At 35.6% G+C, this 24,341-nt stretch overlaps 2 protein-coding genes across 6 annotated transcripts in view; both read left to right on the top strand.

Moving 5' to 3' along the window:
• Window positions 1-24,341, top strand: part of dsc2l (desmocollin 2 like) — a 1,349,056-nt gene that overhangs the window by 945,886 nt on the left and 378,829 nt on the right. The window lies entirely within an intron of this gene.
• The window catches only part of trappc8 (trafficking protein particle complex subunit 8), a 187,491-nt gene that overhangs the window by 105,543 nt on the left and 57,607 nt on the right, over window positions 1-24,341 (top strand). For all 5 annotated transcript variants that reach the window (XM_087297930.1, XM_087297929.1, XM_087297928.1 and 2 more), the window contains 5 exons: window positions 775-952; window positions 1,661-1,757; window positions 15,969-16,037; window positions 19,192-19,250; window positions 19,362-19,565. In XM_087297930.1, coding sequence (XP_087154056.1) covers window positions 775-952; window positions 1,661-1,757; window positions 15,969-16,037; window positions 19,192-19,250; window positions 19,362-19,565 — 607 coding nt within the window. The remainder of the gene's footprint in view (window positions 1-774; window positions 953-1,660; window positions 1,758-15,968; window positions 16,038-19,191; window positions 19,251-19,361; window positions 19,566-24,341) is intronic.

The raw sequence follows: 24,341 nt of genomic DNA, 5'->3' as shown, positions 1-24,341 counted from the left end.
TCGCGCGACAACACCACTATTCAGTACGCGCGCGGCGACAACACCCGCTTTAAGGTTTTCCAGCTCTTTTTGATCCCCGCTTCTAGCAGCACACTCCATTTCCGCATTACTGGATCTGTAGCAACAACAGACCGCAAGGGATGATGGTCAAGCATGGGCTGATGGGAATTGTAGTTTTCGCTACCTCCCGTTCGCTTCATTCGCCTGAGCAAATTTTCTCAGAAGAACTATAGTTTTACCGAGTCATGCGACTACGGTAATATCGAAAAAAATTTATATTGCGGTATGACGGTATTTACAAAACCGTTACATCCCTACTATTGACGCATGCTCAGGGTCCCTATGCGATATCTAGTGTATATATCTATGCTATACTTCCGGGTTTCTTCCCACCGCAGCCTCGCTTTGGTTCTCTAAAATGGCGGCCGCGTGAAATAAGCGTATTGACTTTAAAAGTGTTTTTTTTTTTCCTTTATTTTTTGGTTCCTACTGTCGATGTCAGTGGTGACCGGAACCGGTTATGTCTTTTCTCACTGAAAAAACCCCCACAATGCACACAGTGAAAAATTCATTTTCTGTAATTTTCATTTGCTGCTCTGCAATTGTGGAGGGCTCTCTGAAGTGGCTCATAATCAAATAGCACAAATCCATTTTCATTTGAACATTTGCTGTCTGTGGTTTAAAGAGGACTAATTGGCCTGTAACAGGATTGCGAGGTTTTTCGATTGCTGCATGATTTCCAGTGACTCATCCTCATTTCTCTGAAACTTGCAGTCACCGGGTCCTTCGACACACTGCTTTCATATGTGCGAGTCGATCGCTGAGCATCAGAGCCACGGCCAGCCAGAGCAACACGCTGTACAGTAGAGAGAGAGAGAAACCAGAGGCCGGAGACGGAGAGGAGAAGAACACCAGCATGCTGGTCTTTGTGGATGTGGAGAACGTTAATACGGTGAGCTCTTCCTAATAAACTGTCACATGCTTCATCACAGTCAAGACACAGAACTGCTGTACAATTCATTTAGGCACGATGTATCACTGTACGCCACAGTCATATCACCCTGCAGCCCAAGAACGGTTACTCACTGAAGCTAAGCAGGGCTGAGCCTGGTCATTACCTGGATGGGAGACCACATGGGAAAACTAGGTTGCTGATGGAAGTGGTGTTAGCCTTAACTTATTGGGTTTTACAGTACTCAGTTGGTTTGAGTTCTCTTCATTTATTGGGTTTTACTGTGCTCAAATTGCTTCAGTTACTCAAATGGATTAAGTTCACAGTACTCATTAGGATTAGTTTTTGAACTTAAATGGTTTGTTGCAATCGGTTTCCCTTAAATGGTTTGAGTTACTTTAACTTATTGGGTTTTACAGTGCATAAATGCTACTCTTTATGTGTATTTCCTTTCACATAATACATATTTCTCAACATATTGCTGCATTGTTTTCTCTTTGATCCCCCTTCCCCCCTTTTTTCTTTAGTTGGTCTTAAAATCCTAAACTTACTTAGTAAAACCTGCAGAAGCCCATTTTTTCCAGAGAGCACACTTTCATATTCCATAAATTGCTATATTAAATTGGCTTGGCTCATTAGACTTAGTCAGAGGCACTCATACATCGGAGATTTTTGTGGAAATTGATTTAAATCTTCTCTCTTCTTCAGAGTGAAGCAGGTGTTCGTGAGTTCCACATAGTCCAGGTGTCCAGCAGCAGTCGGCAGTGGAGGCTGCACAAGTGCATCAACCCTGTGGGAGACAGAGGTAGGACATCTCCAGTGCGCTCTGCTGACATGCTTTTTGTCTCTTAGCAGACATTTTCATTTCTCCTGGGGCTACCTGGGGTTGAGTGTCAGATGCCTGATGCTTTTTAAGAATTTCACCTAAACTTAACTATTTATTTCAAACCAGTTAGTTTGTGTTCACACTTTGGGCCCTATCATACACCCGGCGCAATGTGGCGCAATGTGGCGCAAGGCACGGCGGAATACTTGTTTGCTAGTTTCAGCTTAGCACAAAAGTCGTTTTGAGGCGTTGCGCCATGCTCTTTAAATACCAAATGCATTAGCGCTCATATGTGCGTCCATAGCCGTTCTGGTCTAAAAAGGAAGGCGTTCTGAGGCGCACTGCTGGCGCGTTGCTATTTTGAGAAACTATAATAGATTTTTCATTTGACCAAAACAAACCCGGTCTAAACTAGAGTTGCGCCTCGCTTACAAGCTGCTTAATACACAAAAGATGTAGAGCAATACGGAAATATCTTAAATAAAAATTTAAATATTAAGGGTAGGCCTATATAGGATATAATAAGAATATATATAGGATATAAATATAAAGGATTAAAATATTACAAAACATATTATTTTCTAGCCTACATAAATATGAAAAATCACTGCTTTTATGTCTTCTTCATCTCGGGAGGCTTTTTCAGTTCATTCATAACAATTTGCTTTTGTATAATGTTATTATTATTATTATCATTAATATTTATTATATCCATATTTATATTTGTTTAATTAAAAACAAGCTTAGATTTGCTCACCTGTCAGGTTTTAGACCATATGGGGCACAGCATGTGTTTTAGGAAATAACTCAGGTTTTTGAACACACTTTGTTATTATTGTTCATTTATTCGTTTGCTGGAAATAAGAACTGAATTTAGAAATAGTTTTGAAACAAATCTTTGTGCTTAACAAACGAAATGAATTATTTATAGGCTAATTGATGTCTGTGCGTACAAGGTTTCCCTATCCAAGAGCGAATGTGTAAGTAGATTGATTATCTAGCGGTAGATGTTCTGTTGAACTGTTTTCTGTAAAAAAAAAAAAAAAAAAACTGTTAACTGTTTGCTTGTAAAATGCTCCGTTTTTCCACTTCCACTTACTTTACATCATGTAAATAGCAAATGCACTTATGATGCGACGCAGCTGACTCTTAAAGGGAATGGGAGATGAGACTCTGATTGCTTTATTCTCAAAACACACCTATAACTCATTAAGAAAATAAACTCAACCCTTTTAGACCATGCGCCACGGCGCAAAGCAGATTTTAAAGGGACTAAGCCGAAAAGAAAACGAATGAATGAACAACACGAAATATAGGCCACAGACAGTGCAGATCTCTCATCTGTTTCTTTAATCTTCAGCAGCACGTGTAGCCTCTGTCAGAAAGTAATTCCGTCATTCTGAGTTCATAATAGTCCTGAAGGTGATCATAATAGTTAAACATGGCAGTTTGTTCACGTTTGCTGAAGAAATAATGTGCTCTTTTTTTCCAGCTTCTCCTTTGTTTTTTCGTGCTTCCCTCTCGCGTTGGTCAGTTCCTGATAGGATCAGGTTTTAAAAGCATGTCAATAATCAAGCGCACATTATTATCATCAGCTCAATAAGTTTGTTATTTCAGATATAGACGTGCGGCGAGTGAAAGGAAGAAAACGAAACTGCTCGCGCATCAGACTGGCTCGTAAAAAAAACTAATGGGCACAGGGTAAATCTGCTCTTCTTTTTGACTTTGTGGCTGTTCATCAAGACGACGACAAGGTTTGCTTGAGCCCGGGTCAACCATGGCTCGTTATTATATGTATATATAATTACGCTGCAATCTCTCGGCTCGTCGGCTGTGTATTTTAAACATGGCGGGTTATTTGTTTTCATTTCGGCTTGTTGCGCAAGCGATTGACAAACCTCTGTCAACCAATAGCGTTCAGCTGCGCGTCTAGCTCCGCCTTTTGGTACCCTTTCTCATGTTTAATACCCTTTAGAAAGGGTGCCAAAAAAGTGGTATGATACGGTTTGGTTTGGTACGCCTTTTGACAGTGGAAACGGCCATAAAAGCGTACCAAACCATACCGTACCGTACCACTCAGTGGAAACAGGCTATTTGAGGGATATAAACAATAACAATGGTCCTAACCTATTCCCTGTATAATATTTTGAATTTAAATAGCTTCCAATAATCCAAAATGTTGTAATCCAAAAATCTTCTGATGGCTTTTTTAATGTTAAGATATGATTAAATCGCCTTTTGTTAAAGTTGCGAAGTAGTTTGACAACAAGCAGGAAATGTTCATGGGCCAGGTAATATGACATTACCACATTTAAAATGGTCTATAGACCTTTTTCTTGGAACGCAAAATTACCCATGATGCTTTGCGTGTATGCGCAAGGGGAATGCTAAGAACTTCCGGTCAGCAGCTGATGCATGTAAACATTTGGACAGCTTTGAAATGATAGCTTTAATTTATTTTACCAGCTTTTATCATCTTTGAACTAATTATGTTGTCCATCAGCACCGTCTCCTGGAAAACAGCTACTGTGAGGCGTTTTTCCCTCGTTGTCAGACGGCATCTTCTGCCGTTTAAATAAAGCCTTGTCATCGCTAAAGTCAACAGGTTCTCTTTCTTTCAAATATATAACCAGCCCAAACAAATGTAGTTCACCAAAATGTTTGACAGACACACACGTAGCCTGTACTGTTCCACTGACACACTGATTTAATAACATTTACAACGTGAAAATATAGGCTAGTGTCATTTCGAAATGACAGAAAAACACAAACTGTGGTAAAAACAACACATGAAATGATACATAAACGGTTCGCGATTAGATTGAACAGCAAATCAGCCATCAGAGGATCAGTAACGGATTTTTATTGGTATTTTTTGTAAATTGCATGACTTACATAAGTTTCATGCTAATAATACGTTTTGCTTTATAATGCAGTGAAGTATTGCGTGTGCGTGTGTACACACACACACACACTGTATTTCTGACGGCAGACACATGAACTAGGAAAATGTTTTTCTCTTATTACTGATGGGTTTGAACCACATCTGACAGATTATAACGGCTTTAACAGACACATTTCTAAGTTGTGTGTCACAAAACCACTAATATATTATGTAATATATTAAATACACCATTGAAACCCATTTTCGGAGCGCAAATTACCAGTTGTAAACGCTGTAAACGGAAGTTTTTAGCATTCTACCGGAAGACGCTGGTCGCTATGGCGCCCTCCATGCAGCAGCCATGAAAAAGGACTATATTCACTGATCTGATTAGGAATGTTTTGAAGTGTCAGAATTTTGGCCGAGTAAATGTAAATCTCTCAGATTATCAAACGTCTTACATAAGTGGAAAGACATAATGGTGATTAAATGATGACAATTGTAATTTTCTAACAGACTGACCCTATAACTAATACTGTTGTCAACATTGACATAATGTGTACATGTTGCTTTTCCTATCACCTACATGTTGGTTCATTGCATTAATGTTAATTACATTAAAGTATATAATTATTGCTATTAACTGACATTCACAATTACACTGTTAAATTCACCCTAAACTATAACACAACCTTTTCCAAAAATGTTAAATAATACAATTCATTAGAAGTATCTAATTAATGGTATTATTTACATTTTGCAGCAAACTGACCCTATATCTAATAATGTAGTCAAAGGTTTGCTACAACAAACTTGTACATGTTGCTTATACAGGGCTTGACATTAACTTTTTCGATCATCAGCCACTGTGGCTAGTAGTTTTCCAACGTTACTAGCGACTCTGTATTTTCATTAGTCACAATTTTGTTGTTGGGAATATATTTTTATATGCTTAAATCTGACTTTATTTAAGATTTTGTGGTATGTCCGCATGCCTCCTCATTCAATTCACTTTTTGTATATCGTGTATGAGCAAATAGGTCATGGTTTCATAGTGTTATATTTTTATTTCACGTGACTTTTCAGAACTCAAAATAAAGGATTTACCAAATTTATCTCTGACCACTCCAAACAATAATTATTTCTTAGCCACAAGTTTAAATGTTGAAACAAACTAAATATAGCTGTATGCTATACTTTTTATTTAACAAAACATTTCTTTAAAAAAAACTAATGAAAAAAGGTAATTGTTTTCATGTATCAAAAATATGCACAGTAATCTGTCCTAGCTAAAGATCTCTCAGATCACCAGTTAACTACAGATAAATGGAGAGTTAATCTCTTTTTAAAGCAATGTTATTGTAAAATAAAAGATAATTAAACCATATTAACAAAAATAACTAAGCAAAAGAAAGCGGGTGAAAAACATACTGTGTGTGGTAATGAAGGGATGATCACACACACACACACACACACACACACACACACACACGGTTAAGGCCAATTAATAATCTGTTCAAACTAGGGATGTAACGGTATTGTAAATACCGTCATACCGCAATATTAATTTTTTTCGATATTATCAAAGTCGCATGACTCAGTAAAACTATAGGTCTTCTGAGAAAATTTGCTCAGGCGAATGAAGCGAACGGGAGGTAGCTGAAACTACATTTCCCATCAGCCCAGGCGTGGCCATAATCCTTTGCGGTCTGTTGTCGCTACAGATCCAGTAATGCGGAAATGGAGTGTGCTGCTAGTAGCGGAGATGAAAAAAAGATGGAAATGATCGAACCTAAAGCGGGTGTTGTCGCCGAGCGCGTACTGATCAGCTGTGTTGTCGCGCGAGGGGGGGTTGAGCGCGCATACTCAAGAGCGGTGTTGTCGCGCATCTACTGAAGGGCTGGACGGAGGTTGTGTCGCGTCGCGGGGGCACTTTTGATCGTTTTGGAAGGGCATTTTCTATCCAAGACTAAAAAGGGCATGTGCACTGCACATGTTGAGCCCTATGTGTGCACGTGCCTGCAAGTTGGGGAATACGACTAATAGCAGTCATGGGGACTGCAGAAACACAGCACACTGTTCAGATTGATGCAGTCATTGACTTGTACCGCAAAGAGACCTCTATCTCACTCATGGTTTGTCCTCTCAAGTGGGGGAAAGACAATGCACAACATTACCCACTGCTGTCAACATGGGCCAAGTCATATCTCTGTCCCAGAAACCTCAGTCCCAAATGAGAGGGTATTTTCTGTTGCAGGGGACATTGTAAATACCCAGAGATACCAGCTTTTACCAGATTATAGTTATATGATAATTTTCCTTTAAAGCCATCTCTATCTAAGTAAGTGAGTGATTAAATGTTGAATGTGATGAGTTTTCAACAATACTAAATTGAAACTTTATTTTTTTACATGGTTTAATAATTTTCTGTTATTAAAATTGAAGTTAGTGTTTCAAAGCTTACAGATAGATGGCTAATTTGTATGTCATTGACACTTTTGGCACTTTTTTGGAGTATTTTCATAAGTTTTGTTTTTCCTGTAAATGATTCAATAAATACCGTACCGTGACATTCATAACGAGGTATTACCGTACCGTGAAATTCTGATACCGTTACATCCCTAGTTCAAAGCGAAAGCAATCGGTGCTGCTTACAAAAAGACAAAATTGGAGCTCTTAAAAGCAGCAAGACTTTTTGTCTAGTCTAATTAAGAGAGAACCGATCACATTAGACCTTGCAGGCACGGTTGCTTCACGCAAGGAAACGGGAGCGCGCACGTGTTTTAAACAGTCACACGCACCGCATCAGCTGTTAGTGCGAGTAATCATCCTCTCATTAGGTATTCACCTGCTTTCTTTTGCTCACACAAACACAGTTATTTTTTCTCGATTCTAATATTACATTTGCACACATATTGGGTTATCCTTATTGTCGAACCCTGCTTTTAAGATAACCACAATTTAAAAATGATTTTCAACCAGCCAAAGTGGCTAGTGGGAATGACTGTCTAACCCGCCAAAGCTGAAATCTACCCGCATTTGTCGAGTTGCTAGGTGTTAATGTCAAGCCCTGTGCTTATTTGAGCATACATTGCATTACATTGAATAACATGAATGTACGTAATTAATGTTATTAATTAACATTCACAGTTACACTGTTAAATGTACCCACAGCCTGTTCTCTAAAACCTTCGTTTCTGAAAATCCACATAATTCTAAACCTAGCCGTACCTCAAACTCATTAGCAGGAAATGTGGACATTTTACAGAACAGCATGTGAATGCATAGGTCCTTTGGTATTTAATGTTAATGCATACTGGTTAAGGCCATCTAATATAAGGTGTGATAAAGTATTTTTTCCCTTCAATTCAACTCAGTAGGATACACAATGTATTTACACTAGTAACGGCCTTCAGTGAATGCTCATCTTTCATAAATTACATGCGTTTTTGCTCTTCCTTCCCTTGCTTTTGTCTCATCTTGAGCTGAGGATAATCATTATTTTGATCGTTCTCTGTTGTGCTTAAGTTTTTTATGGTTTCTATAGATACAGAGGCTTCATGCAGGTGCTGCATTTAACAGGTCCTGCTGGCTTTGACAAAAGTGGCGCATGTGTGTGTGTGTTTGTGTGTGTGTGTCTGTCACTGTGTGTCTGATTGCGTCATGTAGATTTTTTTTCCTAAGGACTGGACGGATTGTCATCCATTAAATGACTAGAATAAACGTTTCATAAATGAAAATAAACTTTATTTTAAATACTTTGTTTTTTTTTGTACTTTAAATTTCACTCCTTAATGATTTTTTAATGATTAATAATTAAAAAAAATATTAAAATAAATTTTTCTTCTTTTACACTATATGCAGATCGGTGTTTGGTGTAATTACCGGTAGTTACAACATAATTAAATTACTTAAACTAAAGTACTTTTCTGATGAACAATTAAAGGAGTTACTTTTTTAGTTAATTGTTTAGGTAATTTAATTAAGGTACTTGTAATATACTTGCCTTTAATACTGTACACAAATTCAACAGTTCTATACAAATTAATGTCAGAAAACTCGATAATAAATAATTTGCGGAATAAGTCTAATTTTTCACCAAAAAAAGACCAATTATTTTTTAACAAGACAATTACATACGCTTAAGAAATATATGAAAGAAAATTGAAAAATTTGTTCACTACAATAACTAGTTTAGGTATACAGTAACTAACAAAAGTCTTGTCGCCTATCCAAGTTTTAGGAACAACAAATAAAAACTTGACTTCTAGTTGGTAATTAGCTATCAAAAGTGGCTTATTTGAAAGGCAAAGGCCTCTAGATTATGCTTATTTTATCAAAAAAAAAAAAAAAAAAAAAAAAATATATATATATATATATATATATATATATATATATATATATATTTATATATATATATATATATATATATATATATATATATATATATATATATATATATATATATATATATATATATATATATATATATATATATATATATATATATATATATATATATATATATATATATATATATATATATATATATATATATATTCTTGCCTTGCTTTTTAACTATTTAATTAGGACAGTAAGGTCTGACTTTGGTTAGACAAAAAACTTGTCACTGAACAGAAATAATGTCCAGTATAGAAAATAAAGTCATGGTGAAGTAGAAAAAGAATTAATATTGTTTATGACTCCCATGAGCCTGGAGGACTGCATCCAGAAACTATGGCTTTTCCTTCAACCAAACTTGACTGATTTCTGCGAGAATCTTGGGTCCCTGCAGGTTCCAGTAGGTCTTCTGCAGTATTTGTGATGATTGGGATGCTGGTAAACATATGATTAATGGGAAAAATCTACCTTCTGCCACTTTTCCAAATGATCAACTAGAAGTCAAGTTATTATTTGTTGCTCTTACCACTGAGATTGACGACAATACTTTTGTCAGATGTTGTAAAATCAGAAAAGCAAAGAAAGTGTGTGTGCGAATTCACTACATTTTTTAAATAAAGAAGGTTTTTTTGTCTGACTTTTGAACATGCTAAAGAAACAACATGTTCTAGAAATTTATATCAGCAAACGGTATGCATAAAACATAGTGTCTGTATTTGAAACATTTTGTTTTTTAATACATATGTTGTTTAAAATTAATGTTCGATCATCTATGCTTTGAGATTGATGTGGTTTTTGTTTTATATATTTAGTCAAGTTATTCAATTACTTAATAAATAACTAAATTATTTTCAAACAGTAATAATTAAAAGAATATAAATACAATTGCAATGATGCCATTTTTAATTGATTACTTTTTCAACATAACTTACCCAAAACGGATGCAGATTATCATTTCTGACCATTTAAATTAATTCATTAATATTGAAGACACACGTATTCAGCAACTGAAGTATTAAAGTATTATTAGGGGCCAAGCACCGTAGGTGCGTAGGCACCTATTGGATCCGTTAGCGTTCCTATTATTAGGGGCCAAGCACCGTAGGTGCGTAGGCACCTATTGCTTTCGTTAGTGTTCTTCTTCTTATTATTATTATTACTAAAAATGGACTTGAGGCGATATCTCTGTAACGCATTCACCGATTCACACCAAACTTGGTGTGTGTTATGACAACTAGGGTCTAAGGTTAATTGCGGAGTTTCGGTGCACTGCCCCCTAGTGGTCCGGAGATACTAAAAACTTGCTTTTTGGCTTATAACGTCTCAACCTTTCGTCCGAAACTCATGAAACTGGTCTCATTACATCCGGCAGAGCATGCCGAGTCGAATGATGTCTGATTTTCACAGGTCAGCCATTTTGGGCGTCGCCCATATCGATTTTTGGCCAAAAATGCTATATTTTACCAACACATTCAGATATCATTACAAAACATGGTATGCATCTTCAACCCCATGCCCTGAAAGTACTCAAAAACGTCTGGAGCAGCGCCACCTTATGGCCAACAGTGCTTGGCCCCTTAATTGCTGCTTGCAGCTATATTTACTAATTACTATTGCAAGGAAAAAAGGTCATTTTTGTTACATCTTGTTTTATGGTAATTAAATTTTCCAAGAATGAATCTCCCACAGGTAAATCGTCATATTACGCATCAACATGACATCTATACACAATTGAACATCACATCTATAGTCACTTCCAAGCATACAGCCTAGTTTAAAGAGCGATCTGCCTACTTCAATCCATGCGTACTGCCAGCACCGCTAATAATAATGGAGAGGAAGTTGATAGGATGCCAGCAGGGGCAAACAGAGTATCAAAAGGAGCTGGGAGTGGGAACAGACACGATGATACAATCCATGACCGGCAGCCCTTAAATGGCCTATTGAAAGTGGGTCACATTGCATTTGTGTCGAGTCATCGGGACGCGTCAGCTGATACCCTAAGAGCGAGAAACATGTGCTCTAAACCCCCCCGCAGAGAGTGATGCAGCAGCTCTCAAATACCGAAATTAGGTCACTTTCAAATAGTGCTGAGTGTGTGAAACATACAGGCGCAAGCATTTCGGTGGCTTACTAAATTGTAAATTGAATCCCATTGCATGCATTCAATAGGTAGTGTCAGCTGTAGATAGGTAAATAATACATCTAATAATGTGAATATATGTGGATAAGAGTTATGGCTTCAAAGCAATGAGTGCAACACAACAAGACTAAATCGATGTTAAGTGTGTGATTGTGCACAGCAGCTTCTATGTTTGTGCTGCATAGCCTTTGGGATGCTCTCTAAATTGGTGATTTTAATTAATTCACTGGTTTTAAGGGGAACAGAAAGACTTTAATTTGAGGAGGTGATCGAGGAGGGACCTACAGCTACAAACAAATGAAGAATGCTGCCTTGATGGTGTTGGAATATTTCTGTGATTGAAGAGAATATGGCTTTAAGATGCGAAAGTATATGGAGCTTGAATTACTAATAGCTAATTTGAAAGTTGGTTTATTCCAACGGCTGCTTAGTCTTGTTTACTTTGCACTGAAATGAGAAGTTGCATTACCATTTACTCACCTACGTATTATTTAAAGGGTTAGTTCATCCAAAAATGAAAATTCTGTTTATTTCTTACCCTCATGTTGTTCCTAACCACTGAGACCTTTGTTTGTCTTCAGAACACAAATTAAGATTTTTTTTTTTTTGATGAAATCTGAAAGCTTCCTTCAAAAACATCTTCAAAACGTATGCCTTCAGTTTTTTTTTCAGTCTGAAGATTATCGAGCTACAAACTTAGTTTTGTGCACATATGAAACAAAAATAATGAGTCAATTCAACAGTTTCTTATCCTTAGGCTGCATTTACACTGCAGATCTTGATGGTCAATTCCGATTTTGTGACTGTATGTGATTTTTTTTGATGACCTGCTTACATCATATTTTAAAAGTGACTCGTATCCGATCATCTGCATTTACACAGCACTCAGCAAAGGCGCGATAACCAGGAAAAAAAGAGCAGGCGCTGACTAACAGCTGATAATTAAAGAGTGCTCTTTTCTCTATTCCTGTATGTAATCTGTTCGCAGCTTTTGATAAGCTGTTTATTCTCATTTGTCCAGCCTCTTTTGATAAATAGTTTTTTTTTTTTTTTTTTTTTTTTTTTTACTTTTAGGCATCTTAATGTAATGTCCATGGCGTGATTTATTATATTAGTTTATATTGGTTACATGGCGGACATTATGCTCTCGTTAACACGCTTAAATACCTGTGCTATATGACAATATAAAAGCTGTTTAAGTCCCCATGTATGAGATTTAGGGCTCTATTTTGACGGTCCATGCGCAGAGCGCAAAACGCAGGGCGCAAACACTTTCAGGACGTGTCAGAACGCATTTTTGCTAATTTACGGTTGGGAAAATGCGCTTTGCGCCAAGGCGCATGGGCTCAAAGGGTTGAGTTTATTTTCTTAATGAGTTATAGGTGTGTTTTGAGAATAAACCAATTAGAGTCTCATCTCCCATTCCCTTTAAGAGCCAGCTGCGTCGCGCCAAGAGCGCATTCGCTATTTACAGGACGCAAAGTAAGTCTAAGTGGAAAAAATGAGCATTTCACAAGCAAACAGTTAACAGTTTTTTTACAGAAAACTGTTAAACAGAGCATCTACTGCGTGAGAATGAGAGATAATGGAACTACTTTCACATTCGCTCTTGGATAGGGAAACCTTTACGCACAGACATCAATTAGCCTATAAATAATTAATTTCGTTTGTTAAGCGCAAAAATTTGTTTCAAAACTATTTCTAAATTCAGTTCTAATTTCCAGCAAACGAATAAATGAACAATAATAACCAAGTGTGGTCAAAATACTGAGTTATTTCCAAATACACCTGCTATGCCCCATATGGTCTAAAACCTGACAGGTGGGCAAATCTAAGCTTGTTTTTAATAAAACAAATATAAATATGGATATAATAAATAATACTGCTAATAATAATAACATTATACAAAAGCAAATTGTCATGAATGAACTGAAAAAGCCTCCCGAGATGAAGACATAAAGCAGTGATTTTTCATATTTATGTAGGCTAGAAAATAATATGTTTTGTAATATTTTAATCCTTGATATTTATATCCTATATCTATTCTTATTATATCCTATATATATATCCTTGATATTTAAATTTTTTCATATGTAAAGATATTTGCCTATTGCTCTCTTGTGCATATTAAGCAGTGTGTAAGCGAGGCGCAACTTTGCGCTGGAGTTTAGACCGGGTTTGTTTTGGTCTAATGAAAAATCTATTATAGTTTCTCAAAATAGCAACGCGCCAGCGGTCCACCTCAGAACGCCTCCCTTTTTAGACCAGAACGCCTATGGACACAAAAATGAGCGCTAATGCATTTGCTATTTAATCAGCGTAGCGCAACGCCTCAAAACGACTCTTGCGCCAAGCTGAAACTACCAAAAGACTTTTGCGCTGCGTCTTGCGCCACACTGCGCCGGGTGTATGATAGGGCCCTTAAGGTTTGGGACTCTGCTGAAGTCTGTTCTGAAATGAAAGAATTAGATTTGACATCATCAATTTCTATGGTTTTTAATGATGTGCGACTCGCATTGACAGGTGCACCTACATGGGCCATACGTATATATATATATTACATGCAAATAAATTAACAGTAATTTCATGACCTGCTACATTTGTTATTCATAATTTCATATACAGACAACCACAATTATATATATATATATATATATATATATATATATATATATATATATATATATATATATATATATATATATATATATATATATATATACTGTATATATATATTTATTAAGCCATTGGTTTTAGTTGGCATTGGCTGCCAACATGTATTAAAGGGCCATGACACCCCCCACTTTCGGTTAAAGTCTACTTCAGAATTTTTTCAAAAGATGCATGATTAATGGGCGTGGAGCTCCGCGAGCATGGGGCAGGAGTGGGCGTGGCCAGCAGGGGAGAACATGAGCGAACAACTGTTGATGTCAGTTAGCTCACAAATTGAGACAAACCGTGAGGAGACGCATGAGTTTATAGTTTACAAAGTTAAAATACAAAGAAATAAACAGTAATTTCATGACCTGCTACATTTGTTATTCGTAATTTCATATACAGACAACCACAATTTATATCAATGTAAAGATAATCGTATTCATATAAACACTATAAATGAGGACTTCTCACTCAATCCCCGGGTCTGAATCATAGATCTGAATGCAGACTCAGTGCAGCAGGTCTCCTGACCTGTCTATTTTCACGGCGATGTGTCTGAATGTGAACGAACTCCTGATACAAGACAACATCCGCCATACTCAAATTCTCGTGCTGCTCTCCTGAAAAAATTCTTGCATCACAGCTTTGCTGTATGATTGGCCCTGACAGGATCGCGGGGAAAAACATGCAACAAACCCCGTGGATCATGGAAACAAATACATACGAGCCTTCATAAACTGCTACCGCGTGCCGTGGGTCCGTGTCTCACAGCTTGAGCTTGGCACTGGTCTGCGTCTGCCTTGCCTTCAGAAAGCACGTGCTGTCGTGCTGTCGTGCTCTCATGAATAATTAAGCAGCCGGCTCTTCTCATAGGATAAGGACACTCCGCTTTGAATAATAATGAGAAACCGACGCGTCATCATTGCACTTGCGGTACTTCGCTACGTCGCAGATTTTGATCCCTCCCCAAAAATTATTTTAAACCCGGAAGCTGAAAAAAAGCTCAAAATTGTCCAGTTTTCCCCACAATTAAAGCTGACAGGTGCTAACATTGTCTTAACTGATGCTCAACACACACACATCTGTTAATATATAAAAAAAAGTTCTTCAGGGTGTCCTGAACCTTTAATTCTAATGTGTGCATTAATAAAAGCAGTAAGTAAAAATTATTGCATCAGTTCAGTCGTTTTCACAAAAAAATATATATTGTTTGAAGTATATTTTAACTCTATGAAGTGTTCAATTTTTACATTGGTAAGGAGTTCATATTATACCCAAATGTAAAATTACTCTCTGTAGGATTACAATTTTAACTCTAGAAAGTGTCAAATTTAACTCCAAAAGCATAGTGATTTCAACTCTGCACAGGAGTAAATTTGATGGTCACGCATGTACACTCAGATTGAGTTGATTTTAACTCCAAGGAAGTTTATTCCAAAGACCAGAATTTGCTGTGCACATTTCACGGTAAACTCTAGATCGGATATGCGGCCGGCTGGAAGTGCGATATGCACATTAATAAAGCAGCATTTTTTTTTATGACACTGTAATTAATATTTTTACATTACTGTGACGGTTGGGTTTAGGGTTGGGGTGAGGGTAGACGTTAATAAAATACAACAAATGAGAAATTTAATAAATAATAGAAATAATTTGCGTTAACTTCCAGCCGCAAACGTATCCGCTCTAGCAACAACCATATTTCACCCCTAAGTAATGGATTAAAAAATGTTATTTTAAAGAAACTTGTTTATATTGTGACCTTTATGCACACTAAAATATCCAGTTGCTTTATTAAAACGACATGAACATTAAGACATGTTTAAAAATGTAATTCCAAATAGTCTAATGCCTAATTACAACATCTCCTTTGAGGTTAAAATAAAGAAAGATGGAAAATTTTTGAAGTGCCCTGTATTCTTGAATGCACTTTGAAATTCTGACCCCACTTGGAAGAGTTAATTAACTGGCCTTGACATCTGAACTGTTTTTGTGTATTAGGGCCTCTCATGTGAGAGCGCCAATGAGAAAGAGTTTCTGAAACATTATATGATGAATGCCCATCATCCCTTTTTGTCTTTTCCTTTTCTTTTTGTGCTTTTAGACACTAAGCTGGCCAGCAGAGAGAGGGGGAAACTGTGCTTCAAAGCCACCAGATGCAAAACAGAGGAAGGTGGGACTTCCAGTTTATGCACCTACTGTATTCACAAACCCTAACACGTGTTTTCCACACATGTATCTTGATGCAATTATTGAGAACAAAAATGCTGGGTGGAAAGACAGAAAAGTGACTGGTTTGTTTACTCTGTAAGAAGGTGTGAAAGTAATTTTGTCCTTAAAATGGTGTTTAAAAAATTAATACCTGCTTTTATTCTAGCCGAAATAAAACAAATAAGACTTTCTCCAGAAGAAAAAAATATTATCAGACATACTGTGGAAATTTCCTTGCTCTGTTAAACATCATTTGGGAAATATTTTTCAAAAAGAAGAAAAAAATCAAAGGGGGGCTGTTAATTCTGACTTCAACTATATATATATATATATATATATATATATATATTTACATTTACATTTACATTTACATTTAGTCATTTAGCAGACGCTTTTATCCAAAGCGACTTACAAATGAGGACAAGGAAGCAATTTACACAACTAAGAGCAACAATGAATAAGTACTAAAGGCAAGTTTCAGGTCTGTAAAGTCTAAGAAGGGAAGTGTTAGTATTTTTTTTTTTTTTTTTTTTTTTGTACAGTTAGTGTGATATTCAAAGAGGCAATTGCAGATTAGGAAGTGAAGTGGAGACTAAATAGTTGAGTTTTTAGTCGTTTCTTGAAAATAGCGAGTGACTCTGCTGTTCTGATGCAGTTAGGGAGTTCATTCTACCAACTGGGCAGATTGAGTGTGAGCGTTCGCGAAAGTGATTTTTTCCCTCTTTGGGATGGAACCACGAGGCGACGTTCATTCACAGAACGCAAGTTTCTGGAGGGCACATAGATCTGCAGAAGTGAGTGCAGATAAGAAGGTGCTAGGCCAGAAGTCACTTTGTAGGCAAACATCAGAGCTTTGAATTTGATGCGAGCAGCAACTGGCAGCCAGTGCAAACGGACTAGCAGCGGAGGGACATGTGCTCGTTTAGGTTCATTGAAGACAACTCGTGCTGCTGCATTCTGGAGCAGTTGAAGAGGCTTGATAGAGTTAGCTGGAAGCCCAGCTAGTAGAGAGTTGCAGTAATCCAGTTTGGAGAGAACAAGAGCTTGAACAAGGAGTTGAGCTGCATGTTCAGATAAGAAGGGTCGGATCTTTCTGATGTTATAGAGTGCAAATCTGCACGATCGAGCAGTTCTAGAAATGTGGTCAGAGAAGTTTAGTTGGTCATCAATCGTTACTCCAAGGCTTTTCACCATTTTGGATGCAGTAATGGTTGCCCCATCCATCTGGATTGAAAAGTTATGGTGTAGAGTCGGGTTGGCAGAAACTACAAGCATTTCCGTTTTTGCGAGGTTCAGCTGAAGATGATGATCTTTCATCCAGTGTGAAATATCCAACAGGCAGGCTGAGATACGAGCTGGAACCGAGGGATCATCAGGATGAAAAGAGAGGTATAGCTGGGTATCATCAGCATAGCAGTGGTAGGAGAATCCATGTCTCTGGATGACTGGTCCTAGAGATGATGTGTAGATGGAGAAGAGAAGTGGCCCAAGAACAGAGCCTTGAGGTACCCCAGTGTTTAGATGCTGTAGGTTGGACACCTCTCCCCTCCAAGACACCCTGAATGACCTGTCAGAGAGGTAAGATCTGAACCATTGTATAACAGTGCCCGCAACGCCCAGTGACTCAAGCGTAGATAGCAGGATCTGGTGGTTGACAGTGTCAAAAGCAGCTGACAAGTCCAGCAAAATGAGGACTGATGATTTAGAGTCTGCTTTAGCCAGTCTGAGATCCTCCACGACCGAGAGCAGGGCAGTCTCAGTTGAGTGGCCTTTCTTAAAGCCGGATTGCTTGTTGTCCATGAGCTTGTTTTGAGTAAGAAAGTCCAGGACTTGATTGAACACTACTTTCTCCAGAATCTTGGCCATGAATGGAAGCAGGGATACTGGTCTGTAGTTTTCAAGTAGCGTATGGTACATATAATGTGTATATATATATATATATATATATATATATATATATATATATATATATATATATATATATATATATATATATATATATATATTTCATGTATATGTATATATATATGTATATATATATATATATATATATATATATATAATGTGTATATATATATATATATGTATATATATATATATATATATATATATATATATATTTCATGTATATGTATATATATATATATATATATATATATATATATATATATATATATATATATATATATATATATATAAATATATATATATATAAATATATATATATATATATGCATATATGTATATATAGATATATATGTATGTGTATGTATATATATATATATATATATATATATATATATATATATATATATAATTTTTTTTTATATCATTCACTTAACAAATAATTTCAACAAATTTGACGTCTTTAAATCTTAATCTTTCAATAAAATTATATATATAATTATAAAGAAAATCATTACACAAAGAATTAGGCATTAATCATGCAAAAATAACGATCATCCTTAGTTTTCATGGCTTAAGTTGCATTCAGAATGTTGCTTTGAATAAAATAAAATGATTAAAAGCACATTAAATGAAGACTTTAACCATTAAATGAAACGTTCACAAAGCTCTACCCTAAGAAAAACTCCAGTTGACATATGCTGCTCTAATTGTACTCTAGTGTTAGTACTGTAATTTCGAAAACATATTCATTTTTGGAAAAAAAATAAAAAGAAACATTAAACAAATCACGGCTGGTAAGATATCATTCTATATTTCCACTATAAATATCAACAGCAAAAAGTTTAAATGTCTATCCAGTTTGTACGTTTCTACTGTTCATGAATGAGCTCAGTATGGAGAGAAAAGGTGATGTTCAACCACATGTACATTCTCTCTGCAAGAGCAATACAGTCTAATGCATTTTCAAGCACCTTTGGATGTGGTCAAAAATGGCCAAGCTCAAAGCATTTCACACCCTGTTCTGTTCACACCTGTATTTTCCATTGTCCACTTGTGATCGTAATATCCTAAAACACATTTTAATACCAGGTGTGTGCAGTTTCTTATTGAATAAATCCAGAGTAGCCACTTTGCTTCTCTTGGAGCTGAAAACGCAGCATACTGAACAACATTTGAACATGCATTTTGTTTTGTTCTCAATGTTTCAGCTACGTCAGACGCAGCAGGAAAATACACATTTGCCGACCTCAACCTTGGCAGTGAACAAGTAAGAAATGCCTTTTGTCCTCGCTTCTAGTTTATGCTATAGTAGCGCATGAATACAGACGAATTCTGACCGTCATCTGAACTCTGCCTGTTTTTTTTTCCCTTACGATAGATCGTCAGCTCCACCACTCCGTGTGCTGATTTTTTCTTCCGTCAGGGTTTGCCCTCTGAGCCCAGGAGAGGGGTCGTGTCTGCAGGCGGTGTTAGTCAAATGAGGAGACAGAGCCTCACGCCACAGAGCGGGATTGACGATGATGTGACGAGCATTGTTCGAAAATGCAGCGAAGTAGAGCTTGACATCATCGTCCTCTGGAAGGTACAATGAAACAGTGGTGGCTTTCAGCATTTGTCGTCATAGTGCTTAGCAGAGATTGTGTTTTGAAGAGCTTATCGCTACTTCAGTACAATATTTACAGTAGGCTCCACTGTGTGTATTAAAAAATTGTAGGACTGTAAGAAATGAGTTTTTGATTGAGGGATGAGAGTGGAAATGCTTTTATGTGTTTGTTTGTTAGATTTTTTTTCTCATTTATTAGGCTGGCTTGTGTAGCAAGCCAGACTACTGTTATCCTATTAAACTTATTATTAGGCTGGCTTGTGTAGCAAGCCAGACTACTGTTATCCTATTAAACTTATTATTATTATGTTGGCTTGAGAAAGCCAACATACTGTAATGCTACTTAAACTTATTCTTATTATTATTCTTATTATTATTCCGGCTTCTGACTCAAAAAAGCAATCGCTTCTCCTCCCAGGGCTTAGATGCTACAAGCCCCAAATTTGGTCAAAAGCTGCCTACTGCTCATGAGATGGTTGCTGTATGTCCTCATGCCGATAAGATTTGTAGTTTTTGAATAAAAAATTTTTTAATTAAAAAATTGTATCGAGTATTTGGGGCATATAAAAAAGTATACAATCCTCAAATTTGGCCAAAAGATGTGCTTTAAATTGCAGATAATTATCATATTTATTTGGTGTAATTATAAATAACAGTTTTCCTATAAATATTTTTTTTTATATTAAATTTGTAAAATGCAAACAAAAAGCTTGTCAGAGTGTCCACGAGATGGCGCCAGAGAACCATTTTTGAGCCCTTTGTAATTTAGTACTGGCCCTTTAAGAGGCACTGCTCCTTTAAGAGGCGGAGATATCCGGAGTTATCCGTGCTGACTCCTCTACTTGTGATAATGAAAATGAAAGCCATGCGAACATTCACGTATATTATACAATAAACATATTGAATATAAAATCATTCTAACTTTATTTTTCATCTGTATTTAACCCACTAAAACAGCTATGTCCTTGCCACAAAACTAATAATCCATCTTCAAAACCTACAATTTCTTTCCATTCGGTGCGGTCGGACCTGAACGTCTTTATACCGTTGTAATCACGTGTAAATTCTAACAAAGACAATGTTTGCACTTTTTAAATCACATTTTATTTATTGTGCAAAAATAAAACATCCAAACAGCATCATAACCAATAAAAACACACAGCAAAGAAAATGTATTTTAAAATAGTGAATAAATATACATACAATGTATGGAGATTTTTTATATCCCCTTAATATGCTCTGCTGTTGCTGCATCAATTTCTCTCTGTAACATCTGGATTGCAATTTACACTGCAATGTTCACAATTTATTATTATGGGGGGAAAATCCAAACAGTATTATAATGTTTTAAAGCAAAAATGTTAAGAACAATTATTTACAAACAGTGAAAATAAAGTGTGTGTATATACATATATATACATACAGTTGAAGTCAGAATTATTAGCTCCCCTGTTTATTTTTTCCCCAATTTCTGTTTAATGGAGGGAAGATTGTTTCAGCACATTTCTAAGCATAATAGTTTTAATAACTCATTTCTAATAACTTCTTTATTTTATCTTTGCCATGATGACAGTAAATAATATTTGACTTGATATTTTTCAAGACACTTCTATACAGCTTAAAGTGACATTTAAAGCCTTAACTAGGTTAATAAGGTGAACTAGGCAGGTTAGGGTAATTAGGCAAGTTATTGTATAACGATGGTTTGTTCTGTAGACTATCAAAAAAAAATTGCTTAAAGGGGCTAATAATTGTGTCCCAAAAATAGTTTTTAAATAATTAATAACTGCTTTTATTCTAGCCGAAATAAAACAAATAAGACTTTCTCAAGAAGAAAAAATATTATCAGACATACAGTGAAAATTTACTTGCACAGTTAAACAAAATTTGGGAAATATTAAAAAAGGGAAAAAAAAATCAAAAGGGGGTTAATAATTCTGACTTCAACTGTATATATGTATGTATATATATACATACATACATATATACATATATACATATATAACACATACACACATTTATGGTTAGGGTTATAAGGATTATTTCTTAATCCCCCTTTTATGTTAGCAAAAACATAAGTTTACTTCAGATATTTCTTTCAAAACAATATTCTGTGCCGCAAAAGAGCCTTCTCCTCACTTGTGATAATGACAATGAAAGCCAAGCTTTTGGCCTATGCTGTACCAAAAAAAAAATAAAATCACCCAGGTGATGACAACTAAATATTACGATTATAACATTGTGTTAGTGGCCAGTGGGGTGGAACAACGTCATTGGTCTGAATTAACCACGTGATGAAGACGTCCTATAATATTGTATTTAATGCGATTTTCTTCCTGTAAACTGTATATAACTATATAACTATAACGATATATATAATGCTGCAAATTACTGTAAATTGACTGTACTCTATATTAACTGCAAAAATTATAAGACTGATTAAGTAAAAGACAAATTAACTAAATGTATGTGCTATTGTTTCATTAGTATTTTAATTTAATATTTTTCTTTATATGATATTTATTATAATGTAATTTTGTTCAGATTATAATATATACTATAAATACTAACTATACTATAGTGATCTGCATTAAACAACCTGAACAAATCAGTCCTCTCTCTCTCTCGATTTGATCAAAAATGTAAATGAGGCCTTCCGATTAACAGTCCAGTGGACCCTAGCAACAGCCTAGAAACCACTCAGAACACCCTAGCAACTACCTAGGAATGCCTTAGCTACACCTTAGCAACCGCCTAGCAACCACTTCTCAACCGCTGTGCTTCCTGCCAACTGCCTTTGAGTCCCCGGCGCAGTCACGTTGGCTTTCTCAAGCCAACATCAAAGTTCGTCAACGAACTTTAGGTTCTAGTTATGTTGGCTTGAGAAAGCCAACATACTGTAATGCTACTTAAACTTATTCTTATTATTATTATTCCGGCTTCTGACCAAAAAAAAGCAATCGCTTCTCCTCCCAGGGCTTAGATGCTACAAGCCCCAAATTTGGTCAAAAGCTGTCTTTTGCTCAGGAGATGGTTGCTGTATGTCCTCATGCCGATAAGATTTGTAGTTTTTGAATTAAAATTTTTTTTATTAAAAAATTGTATCGAGTATTTAGGGCATATAAAAAAGTATACAATCCTCAAATTTGGCCAAAAGATGTGTTTTAAATTGCAGATAATTATCATATTTATTTGGTGTAATTATAAATAACAGTTTTCCTATAAATATTTTTTTTATATTAAATTTGTAAAATTCAGACTCAAAGCGTGTCAGAGTGTCCACGAGATGGCGCCAGAAGACTATTTTTGAGCCCTTTGTAATTTAGTACTGGCCCTTTAAGAGGCACTTTCCCTTTAAGAGGCGGGGATATCCGTGCTGACTCCTCTACTTGTGATAATGAAAATGAAAGCCATGCGAACATTCACGTATATTATACAATAAACATATTGAATATAAAATCATTCTAACTTTATTTTTCATCTGTATTTAACCCTCTAAAACAGCTATGTCCTTGCCACAAAACTAATAATCCATCTTCAAAACCTACAATTTCTTTCCATTCGGTGCGGTCGGACCTGAACGTCTTTATACCGTTGGAATCACGTGTAAATTCTAACAAAGACAATGTTTGCACTTTTTAAATCACATTTTATTTATTGTGCAAAAATAAAACATCCAAACAGCATCATAACCAATAAAAACACACAGCAAAGAAAATGTATTTTAAAATAGTGAATATATATATATATATACATACAATGTATGAAGATTTTTTATATCCCCTTAATATGCTCTGCTGTTGCTGCATTAATTTCTCTCTGTAACATCTGGATTGCAATTTACACTGCAATGTTCACAATTTATTATTATGGGGCGGAAATCCAAACAGTATTATAATGTTTTAAAGCAAAAATGTTAAGAACAATTATTTACAAACAGTGAAAATAAAGTGTGTGTATATACATATATATACATACAGTTGAAGTCAGAATTATTAGCTCCCCTGTTTATTTTTTCCCCAATTTCTGTTTAATGGAGGGAAGATTGTTTCAGCACAATTCTAAGCATAATAATTTTAATAACTCATTTCTAATAACTTCTTTATTTTATCTTTGCCATGATGACAGTAAATAATATTTGACTTGATATTTTTCAAGACACTTCTATACAGCTTAAAGTGACATTTAAAGGCTTAACTAGGTTAATAAGGTGAACTAGGCAGGTTAGGGTAATTAGGCAAGTTATTGTATAACGATGGTTTGTTCTGTAGATTATCAAAAAAAAATGCTTAAAGGGGATAATAATTGTGTCCCAAAAATAGTTTTTAAATAATTAATAACTGCTTTTATTCTAGCCGAAATAAAACAAATAAGACTTTCTCAAGAAGAAAAAATATTATCAGACATACAGTGAAAATTTCCTTGCACAGTTAAACATAATTTGGGAAATATTTAAAAAAGGGAAAAAAAAATCAAAAGGGGGTTAATAATTCTGACTTCAACTGTATATATGTATGTATATATATATATATATATATATATATATATATACATATATACATATATACATATATAACACATACACACATTTATGGTTAGGGTTATAAGGATTATTTATTAATCCCCCTTTTATGTTAGCAAAAACATAAGTTTACTTCAGATATTTCTTTCAAAAAAATATTCTGTGCCGCAAAAGAGCCTTCTCCTCACTTGTGATAATGACAATGAAAGCCAAGCTTTTGGCCTATGCTGTAT

Source organism: Danio rerio, chromosome 20, assembly GCF_052040795.2.
Source record: "Danio rerio strain M-AB ecotype USA chromosome 20, GRCz13ab, whole genome shotgun sequence".
In the NCBI taxonomy this organism is placed as follows: domain Eukaryota; kingdom Metazoa; phylum Chordata; class Actinopteri; order Cypriniformes; family Danionidae; genus Danio; species Danio rerio.
The sequence above is the reverse complement of the archived record's forward strand: the minus strand, read 5'-3'. Positions and strand labels throughout refer to the sequence as shown.